Genomic DNA, 10,989 nt, shown 5'->3' on the forward strand with positions numbered 1-10,989 from the left:
CCCCCCGACTCCCCGGAAGTTCCTTCTCCCTTGTCACCGGCAGTCCCGCCCCTGGAGGGTAGTACATCCGGGTCGAGAGGGACAGGTGACCGGAAGTAAAAAAGGATGTCATGTGACCCCCGTTAGGCCCGTCCCCTGTCACCGGAAGTCCCGCCCTTGGGGGTAATACATCCGGGGTCAAGAGGGGCAGGTGACCGGAAGTAAGGGGTGTCATGTGACCCCTCTAAGGACTTGCCCCGCCTCCCTCTACCAATCAGGAAGGGCTTTCCCCGTAGGACCGCCCCGCGAACCGCTTTGACCAATCGGGGGGCAGTTCCGGGACCGGATGACCCGCCCAGAAGTGGGTCGTGTGACCCCTCTAAGAACTCGCCCCGCCTCCCTCCACCAATCAGGAGGGGTTTTTTCCCTGTAGGACTGCCTCGTGAACTGCTTTGACCAATCAGGGGGCAGTTCCGGGACCGGAAGACCCGCCCAGTAGTGGGTTGTGTGACCCCTCTAAGAACTCACCCTGCCTCCCTCTACCAATCAGGAGGGTTTTTTTCCCTGTAGGACCGCCCCACAAATCGCTTTGACCATTTGGGGGGTGCAGTTCTGGGACCCGTTGACCAGACCGGAAGCTGGTCGTGTGACCCCTCTAAGAGCTTCCCGTGACACCCTCTGTCAATCAGAGCATAGCACTTCCCCATAAGTTCTAGCGCCACACAAAAGAAGCCATCTTGTTCCAAGAGCGCGTGTTTCAGAGAGCGTGCAAACGCTGAGCAGAAACATGGACTCTTTCACCACCCCCACCAGAAGTTTGGAGTTTGTTTTGGTGACGAGGGCCTTCCACCACATGAGAAGAAAGTGCCACATCAGCAACAGTTCCGAGGACGAGGGAGAGGCAAAAAGGGGCCCTTTGCCCCCTCTGCTATTGGATACACCAGGATCTGATCCCGAAACCCAACTCCTCCCACGGCAGCCTGACGAGCTAGACGGCCTCTCGTTATCTGTCCCTGTGGAGGATGCTGCCCATCTCTCCCAGGAGTCGGACAAGGTGAACGGAAAAGAAGTCAAACAGGTAAATGAAAAAATCGAGGTGGGGGGCATCATGGGTGTTTTGTGAATCTAAAAACCAGCAGCTGTAGCTTATTCTCTTTTTTGACAATCTCTTGCCAGGTCGACGATGACTTTCTAGAAACCTTTGAGAAATTGCACATCGGTAATCCTGTGGGAGTAAATCTATCTTGTGCCCGCTTTTTTTGCTCATATCTGACACATGGATCTCGAGAACAAACGTGCAAGAATGAATTAACTCGGACTCCCTAATAGCGATAGTGGTGGGGGTGTCATGGTGCCCATTTGCAGATGGCTGTAAAAGGGTGTGTTAATCCAGATGCTTAATAAAACTTGTATGAAATGTGTTGGTGTGAATGTGTTCCTTCCATACTTACAGCATCTTTTATTAACACAAATAACAGTCATGTCTACGCAGATTGCTCTGTTAGAGAAAATACATTACACCCCCAGGGAAGTTGGCAGCTTTGGTGGGGTGAACCCTCTGTTTCAAGCAGTCAAAAAGCACAGTAAAACTTTGAACAGAAGACAGGTAACATCATGGCTTTCGGACCAAGACGCTTACTCTTTGCACAAGCCTGCTCGAATACATTTTAAAAGAGACAAGACCATTGTCTCAGACGTGGATGCACAATGGCAAGCAGATTTGGTGGATATGCACCGGTTCTCCAAACGCAACAGCGGTTTTAAGTATATTTTAACAGTGATAGACATTTTATCAAAATATGCCTGGGCCTTAGGCCTAAAGGACAAGACGGGCAAGGAGGTAGCCAAGGCCTTTAAAGCTATTTTCAGCGAAGGTCGCGTGCCTCAAAAATTACAAACGGATCGGGGAAAAGAATTTTTAAACAAACCTTTAAGTGGATTGTTAAAGCGGCATGGTGTCCACCATTTTGTTACTAGCAATGAAGTCAAAGCGGGGGTTGTGGAGCGATTTAACAGAACTTTAAAATCTAGGATGTGGAGATATTTTACAGCCCACAATACCTTTCGCTACATTGACATATTATCTGAGTTTATAAAGAGTTACAGCTGGAGCTTTCACAGAACTATACGGACCAGACCTGCTGATGTGAACCCCGCAAATTCTCTGAAGGTCTGGAAAACTGTTTATGGAGATGATGTTAAAATAAAACAGGCTGTTGTTCCTTTTAGAAAAGGGGACCACGTGAGACTCTCTAAAACCAAAGGTGCCTTTAAAAAAGGTTATGAACAAACATTTACCGATGAGATATTCATAGTGGATGAAGCCTTAACCAGGGGTGAGAGACCTGTCTACCGATTAAAAGATTATGAGGGTGAGACAGTGACGGGGTCGTTTTACCCTGAAGAATTACAAAAGGTGAACCCCAAACAAGACAGGATTTACAGGATTGAAAAAGTTCTAGCAGAGAAAGGGAAAGGAAGAAAAAAGCAGCTATTGGTGAAATGGCTGGGGTGGCCCAACAAATTTAACAGTTGGGTAGAAGCTTCTCAACTCTGTAACGTTTAAGCGAGAATAAAAACAATCCCACCTGCAAGGAGAGAAATGGGGGACGGGGGCTTCTACATCACTCTGCCCAGCAACGCCAGCTCTGGGGTTTTTCCCCAAAACACCAGCTCGGCCTTTACAATACAGCTAATAAAGTCGTTGGATCTCCCGGGGGCCTGGGAAGTGGGGTTAGCGGAAATACAATATCCACACAGCTGGAACAACATTACTGAGGACACCCCTTTCCAAATCACCTTTGGAGATAAACCATGGAGTTATATCCTACGGCGAGGTTATTACTCAACTATACCCGAATTATTGGAACATATGAATAGCATTGTGGCACGTCATTCTGGACCGCCTGATGTTATCATGAATTATGACCCCGTGAGTAGAAAATGTAGACTTAAATCCACCGATGCTACTGCTACGTTTTCTACCCTCGGGGAGCTAGCTAACATTCTGGGTTTGGCCCCCGGGCACAGTGTCCAGAAGAGTCCCTTCTCAGCAGACATCACAGGGGGTTTCAACTCCTTGTATCTATACACGGATATTGTAGAACACCAGTTTGTGGGGGACTTTTCTGTCCCCCTGTTACGCTGCGTCCCTGTCAGAGGAAATAACAATGAGTTTGTTACCATAACCTACGATAAGCCTCATTACGTACCCATCAGTCAACACCACATCGACACCATCACCATTGAAATAAAGACGGATCAAAACAGATGCGTTTCATTTTGCTTTGGCAAGGTGATTGTGAAGCTGCACCTGCGTTCCCGGAAAGAGCGAGGTTTCTAAAAAGCAAAACACTATTATGGCGATCGTAAAAAATTACGGTGACTCCAAAGTCTACAGCAACTATTACAAAGCCCAGGCTGGATATGCCCTTCCTGGATATCATGGAGCCCCTGTGATGTACGGGGCCGGCGTGGGCGGTATATTCCGTAGCCTTTTTCGAAAAGCTGTACCGCTTTTGCGAAGAGGGCTAGAGATTATTAAACCCCACATAAAAACAGCCGCTCAAAACATAGCCAGAGATGTGGTAGGCCACATTTCCCAGGCTGTCTTGGAGAAGGTGGGGAATCCGGCTAAACAGGAAGGGTCAGGGCTGATGTATATTAAAAGGAGGAAGAGAAAGAGAAATGCGTCATATCCGCGACGCACAGGACCCCCGAAACCCTTTAAAAGAAGAGCCTTGACACGCAGGACAGGCCATCAGCAAAAGTCCAAGAGGAAGCCAGGGAGAAAGAGGACACGCTCTGTACCTGGTAAAAGAGATATATTTTAGTCAACATGGCTTTCGTTCACTGCGGGTCGGAAGAGTGCACCAAATCTGAACTAGACTTGTTTCAGATAGCCCCTACTCAGACCAGCATTGAGAAAAGCATCTACATCGAGGTGCCGCCTCTGTCAGCCGTGACAGAAACTGCCCCCATCGACTTTTTTATAGCAGGGAATGGCATAGATTATATGGATTTAAACAACATCCTACTCTACCTTTGTTGCAAGATAGTAAAAGGCGATGGGACTGCACTCCCCAGGGATGCCGCGGTAGGCCTGGTGAATTACCCAGTGGCCTCTATTTTCAGTCAATTGGACGTTACATTGGGAGACCGCCTAGTAAGCAATTTTCCGCCTGACTGTTTTACAAAGACACTCCTGGACAACACGAAAAAACAGCTGGATGGTGAGAATCTAGGATTTGTGAGGTGTGCAAGGCTGACGTCCCAGAGCAGGACAATGGAGTTGTTGGGTCATCTACACAGCGACCTGTTTTTTCAAGAAAAACTTTTGTTGAACGGGGTGGATGTGAAAATTAAATTGACACGCAGTAAAGCACCCCAGGTGAGGGGTTTAAAGGCAACTGATGGTTGTTTTTCTTAATTTTTCTTCTTAAAAACAATGAACAATTCAGAAAAAATACCTAGACATAATATATATATATATTAAATAGATATTCTATATATAGAGAAGTGTTTTATTTAAAGCAAAATGTGATCAAGTTCAAAAATTATTTTTAGAACATGACAAACTTCACACACTGAGCCAGTCAGACAGTTTAGCCAATTTTTGTTTTTTAGAAGGCAAAAAAGGAGTTGGTGTTTCTCGATCCATCCCAGCGTCAGTGGCTGAGGCCTTCAGGCGTTCCAAAAGAACTCTGTTGTCTGCACTGCCCATGATGGAAGATGGAACGTTTAGTTCTGCCATGGCATTGATAAACACATCCCATCCTTTAGGTACATGTCTGCTAGGGACAGAACGCGTCTGGGTGACGGCTGTGACTAAGTCAAGCATGTTAGAACCATTCACCACCGAGCCTTTGTACACAAATGCACCTTTATCATTCCAGGAAGCGATAGTTTTATCCTGGCCCAGCTTATTTAGCAACACTGAGGCGTTTTTCTTATAACGCTTATTCACGTTATCCAACAGCTCCTGAACCACAGAGTCTGAGGTGTTTTCTGTTTCTGGAGGTTTGGCGGTGTCACTCTGTTCTGGTAGAAACAGACTTATTTTCCTTTTATCTGCATCACTTTGCCTCACGTACGTTAGGTATCTCTGAAGCACAGCGCTGTAGAGTTTAGCCTTTTCGTATTCGGCTAAGTCAGTCCTTTGAAGAACAGACTTCATTTCAGCATCCAGTAAGCGAGTTGCAGTTGTTCTGATATTTTCCTCCACTGGAGGGGGAGCCCTTAATTGCTCCAGCTGATGACTGGGCACCAGGTACATTTTTTCTGCATACTCCATTATCGGTTATTCAAAAGCCCCGTTATCAGAGGGACAGCAAAACTTAACAAAGGGCCGATAAACCCCCCAGACTGCTTCACCAGATGCTTCTTTCTTTTAAGCGAGACCCTTTTATTAGACAATGTTTTTATAAGCGTGCGTTTCTTTTTCAGCACGCTCACTTGATTCTGCGTCAAAGGCACGTTTCCTTTTAAGGTATTGAGTGCTAGTTCTGAGATGGCCGCTACTAAATCGTCAGAGGCCGAACACAGTATAGCCTTCCTTTGCTGCGGGGGTGATTTGCTAAGTAATTTTAAAAGAGCCAGGTTTCTCTTCACGCAGCTAGACATGTTTTCGGTCGGCAACCCCCAGCTGTTAAAAAGGGTCTGCCGATAAATCATCTCTTTTTATACCCGGCGGTTGTTCTTTTCAAAGTAGAAGCCACCGGCCAGTCTGGAGGGAAAAGACCAGTTCTTAGTCTATAAGCTTCTGGCGTGGACGCATTTAAATCCACCACCAGGTAGCCATAAGGTCTTTTGGTAGCATCCTCAAAAGCTTCTAGAAAGAATTGAGCCTTGCCGAGGTAAATTTGCCGAGCAAGCGTAGCGATTTGCAGTTTATCCCTGGGGTTTTTGAACAGAACCATGTACTTAGTGTTTAGGTTAATCGTACGGCTCTTTTTCCCCTGACAAAATACGTTCTGAACGATATACATAATGCTCAATTTCCTGTGGTGCACGTACTTGGTAAAGGCTTTCTCAATTTCATCGCTTTCACAAGCAGAGTTCATCAGATCATCCACGATAATCAGATTCACTTTATTAGTAGGAAACAAATGGTCATCGTCAAAAGCATTAGGCAGACCCTCCACAAAATTAGTAAAGGGATATTTACAGAGCAGTTCTTTATACAGAGGTTGCCAACAACTGTAACACCACAAAATATTCTCAGGCATAACAGACAGTGTGTGTTTGGCATTATCCAATACGTTTTTTATAAAGTAACTTTTCCCACAGTTGCTAGGCCCTGCGAGAATTGCAGAAAAGGGGTGTTTCCACCTCGTATCCATTTTTCAAAAGCCGAAGGGCCGGGTTTTAAACCCTTCTCCTAGGACCCTCTTGTTATAAACACCTTTGTGTTTTTTAAGGGTTTTTGTCTCTATTTGCCACTGATTTTTGTTTCTTACAATCGAGGGCTGTTGCACCTCTATCTTTTTTGAGGTGTTTTCTTGCAGACCCGTGCAATAGTCCAGGACTAGATCTTTCAAACTGTCAAAGTTGATCTTTTCACAGTTTGCTACGTTTAGGGTAATTCCTTTGACTTTCATACAGGCCTTTCCTCCCGACAGCTTATACCCGTAGGTTTTCGGGCCTGCCGACACAAACTCAGTGATGTGTTGATCTGACGGGATCTCGCTCGTGAGGTCCCCTAAATAATCCCCCAGAGGGGGATTCCAGTCACCTTCCCTTTTCACAAATATCACTGAGTCAGTGTCATGGTATAGGCACCGCTCTTGCAACCCATCTAGGAGACTGTATAATTCTAAGTGGGCATAAGCGGTGGTGAAACAGGCTATGAAAACATTGGTATTGCCAGAGACAGAGTACCGGTCTTTTGCGTGCTTCCAAGACACGCATGCTGTTTCATTGTCGATAAACTCGCAGGATGAAACCTCGTAATTGGGGGAAAACAGGTACCGAAAGAGTTCATCAGGGTCTCTTACGATGCTGGTGTTGGGTAGGTTTGTTCTTTGGCCGAATTTACCCCACAGAGAATTTAAAAACAGTTTAGCAATTTGGCGTTTAGCTGGGTTCGACCTGATCTCGTGTTGGCGTAAACGCACGCCTTCTTTTTGGTAAAAATCGTTAACGTACTTATTTTGTTTTTGTTCGTCTGTGCACCAGCCGGGATACCCTGAAGCCTCTTGTTCCTGACGGAGGTGTAATTTGATATACTCTGACAAGAGTTTGTCAGATTTGTCACTGAAATGCCAGATTTCACAGATTTTAGCCACTGTATACCCCTTTGCTATGGCCACAGTCAATTCCACCGTGCACCATGTCCCCAGGATAGCTCTCTCCTCATCAGTATGGGTGCACATCTCCCGCTGCTCGGTTTCCGCACATGTTTGGCATAGCGGGAACATAAGCTTGCCACCCACTCTGACAGGTAACAATGGGAAAAAGAGGCCTCGCGGGGGGTACACCTTAACTTTTGCAATTCCAAAATAATTTGCAAGGGGTCCAAAGTTGTCATAAACTATATCGGGGTGTCCAATAGGGTATTCTTTGGTTTTGTTTACGAAAGGGTAAAATCATAATAGTGGATTTCTTCCCCGGGGTTAGGCTTGTAATATAGGCGGATAGCGTTTGTCCTCCCCCCGAAAAGAGCATCCCTAGGCCTGAGAGGCTGGGGTAACTGGGCTCGGTTTAAAAAGCCTGCAAGCACCCTGTCTGTTTCTTTCATCACCTCCCACTCGTGCTCCCAGAGAGTCCTCACTACAAAACCAAGTCGTTTTAGATAGTCAGTCTTAAGCTGCGTCTTGTAATAAAGAAACCCAAAAGTTGTCCCTGTCATAGGGTTTTGTGCTTTTTCACAATAACAGGTGACACAGCCATGGAAAAAACACCCGTTAAACTCAAAGGCCGTGCGTACCCCGTCAACATTGGCATAACCGTCTAAAAAGTAGGGGCCTACCTGTAGTGCCCCACCCTGTAAAGCATGCCGTATTTGTATATTTTCTTTGTAAGAGGTATACAGCAGCCACTGAATAGATGGGGTCGAATATCTCTTTTTCTGCCGGTGGTAATTGTCTGGAGGGAGAAGAGCTACCGTGTTAGGCTCCAAAAGCATAAACCTGTACATCGCCATGCAGATGGAGGCCAGCGTGATGTACTGGAAAGGATCGATATACAGGTTTATCTCAGTGAATTTACCAGGGCCTCTCTCTGCTACATCCCCCATCTCTGTCATGTTCATAATCTCTTTTCTATATAGAATACAAGCCTGTCTCAAAATGTTAACATCCTGTTGACAGTAATACGCGAGCTCTTTCTGCAAGTCAAACGTCTCATAGCTGTGGTCCCGATACCAGTCGAGAAACTCTGCTTTTTCCCTGGGCATCATACTGTCTACACCATAGTGTCCCACACCAGGCATAGGCCCCACGTAATTTTGGTGTGAAAAAAATGTGGAAAATACCCTTTGCACCCTTCAAACCCCATCGCCTGCAGTAGCTTGCTAAGCTTCATGGGCAAGAAGTTTAAAGAGTCTATAAAACGAATGTCCAGGGCCTTAACTTTCACACACATTAGTTTACTACCCTGAGTGATCAGCTCTAGGCACATCATTTCCTTCAGTAGCTGTCTCACGACAAAGTACGCATCGTAACCTTTGGAATTGTGCGCTATGAATGTGTAGTCACGGAACTCTTTGCCAATAAAGGTCTTAACGAACATAGAAAGACACTTGCTACCCTTAAATTCCCAGGATTTTTCTGGCTTTAGGGCCAGAGCAAAAATGTAATTGGGAGTGTGCAACCCCGTCTCCTGCGTGCATTCGAAATCATAAAAAATATACTTTTCTGAGGCTTCGGGCTTTCTAAGGCTGTCCATAAAACAGAAATGATTGTCAATGTTGCCAACAAGCAAGCCCTTACACTGCTTACAGCGTCGCCCTTTACAGCGGTGCCGCTTGTCCATGTAAGACTGAAACACATCACACAAAGTTTTAGACAGGCATTCAACTTGTTTTTTCGATGCGCAGTCTATGTGTCTGACTAAGCACTCTTTGGCTCAACAAAATAGTCTACAGCTAGGACACCACAGCGGCACGCCCACGCTGTCTGAGCACGTTCCGCTCAAGCAGAGGCGGCAACAATACCTGCAAGAGTGGTCATGACTGTACACTGTGCAGCAAAACTCACAATAATTTTTCGCTCCGAACAACTTTTTCACATCCAGAACCCCATAATAATGCTCATCTCCACCAAGCACCGCGCGCCCGGGGCCGGCACCCCCACCCTCAAGCACCGCGCGCCCGGGGCCAGCGCGCCCCCCCCCCGCGCAAGCGCCACACGCTATGTACCCAGGGCCAGGTCAACCCCAAGCACCTGGCAGGTGCATGCAAATGCCCCTGCGGGCGCCATGGCGCCCGCGGGCACCGTGTTGGGGACCACGGACCTACGGCAATAACAGTATTTAATAAGCTTTCCAAACACAGTTCAGCACATAGGCCCCGGAGCTTGCAGTTTATACCCTCTGGAGTCCAAGTCAAACAGTCATGGTACCGCTGGGCTGGCGCATTTATGACACAACCCTCACAGTCCTCAAAAAGCTTTTCCCTAAGACAGTGACTAAGGATGGTATAAACACCAACGCGTACAATAGAGCGCATAACTTTTTTACGCTTATGATGTGGCACTGGCTCAACGAGGTCAATGCACAGCCACCTCCTGAATTCTTCATGGCCGTCATCCTTGGCGTTCTCTTCAATGCTTTGTATCAGTGTTGAGCAAAAACAAGGTGGGCCCGGTTCGTCTTCCTCGTCCGATGCAATGCTGTCCCGGGTCTGACGGTCAGCTAGAAAGGCATCGTCAAGCTGTCAAAAGATTGCCAGAAAGAAATAATGTAAGACGCTCTGGTCATTTTTTTTTTAAAGTTTACAAAATCCCGGTTTCCTAACCCCATGATGCCCCAACTTCGATCTTTCATTTACCTATTTGGCTTCTTTTCCAAGCGTCTTGTCCAACTCCTGAGAGCCATGGGCACCTTCTTCCTCCAGGCCATCTAGCTTGTCTGGCTGCATCGTGAGCGGTTGGGTTTCGGCGTCAGATATTGGTGTATCCATCAGCGGCTGGGCCAAAGGGCTCCCTTCAACTTCTCCTTCCTCCTCGGAACTGTCGCTGATGTAGCGCTTTCTTCTCGGCACCAAAACAAAGTTGGTGAAAGAAGCCATGTTTCCGCTCAGCGTTTGCACGCTCTCTGAAACACGCGCTCTTGGAACAAGATGGCCTCTTTTGTGTGGCGCTAGAACTTACGGGGAAGTGCTATGCTCTGATTGGCAAAGGGTGTCACGGGAAGCTCTTAGAGGGGTCACACGACCCGCCTCAGGTCTGGTCAACGGGTCCCGGAACTGCACTCCCCGGATTGGTCAAAGCGATTCGTGGGGCGGTCCTACAGGGAAAAAACCCCTCCTGATTGGTAGAGGGAGGTGGGGCGAGTTCTTAGAGGGGTCACACAACCCACTGCTGGGCGGGTCATCCGGTCCCAAAACTGCCCCCCGTTTGGTCAAAGGGGTTCGCGGGGCGGTCCTACAGGGAAAAACCCCCTCCTGATTGGTAGAGGGAGGCGGGACAAGTTCTTAGAGGGGTCACACGACCCACTGCTGGGCGGGTCATCGGGTCCCAGAACTGCCCCCCCGCTTGGTTAAAGCGGTTCGCGGGGCGGTCCTACAGGGGAAAAAGCCTTCCTGATTGGTTGAGGGAGGCGGGGCGAGTCCTTAGAGGGGTCACATGACACTCCTTACTTCCGGTCACCTGCCCCTCTTGACCCCGGATGAATTACCCCAAAGGGCGGGAATTCCGGTGACAGGGGACGGGCCTAACGGGGGTCACATGACACCCGGTCAGCTGTCCCTCTTGACCCGGATGTACTACCATCCAGTGGCCGGCCTTCCGGTGACAGGGGAGAAGGGAATTCTGGCGGTCAGGGGGCGGGACTTCCGGGGTCAGGGGGCAG

General features: G+C 47.7%; 1 protein-coding gene across 1 annotated transcript; it reads left to right on the forward strand.

The window, feature by feature from the left end:
• The first annotated feature begins 7 nt into the window (after positions 1-7).
• On the forward strand, positions 8-10,277 carry LOC149525965 (SCAN domain-containing protein 3-like). Its single transcript, XM_089775748.1, has 2 exons — positions 8-1,057; positions 1,156-10,277. The coding sequence occupies exon 2, from the start codon at positions 1,373-1,375 to the stop codon at positions 2,543-2,545; it is 1,173 nt and encodes a 390-aa protein (XP_089631874.1). The 5' UTR covers positions 8-1,057; positions 1,156-1,372; the 3' UTR covers positions 2,546-10,277.
• Positions 10,278-10,989: the final 712 nt, after the last annotated feature.

Source organism: Pelodiscus sinensis, chromosome 1 (genome assembly GCF_052426305.1).
Source record: "Pelodiscus sinensis isolate ZL-2025 chromosome 1, ASM5242630v1, whole genome shotgun sequence".
NCBI classification, from domain to species: Eukaryota; Metazoa; Chordata; order Testudines; family Trionychidae; genus Pelodiscus; species Pelodiscus sinensis.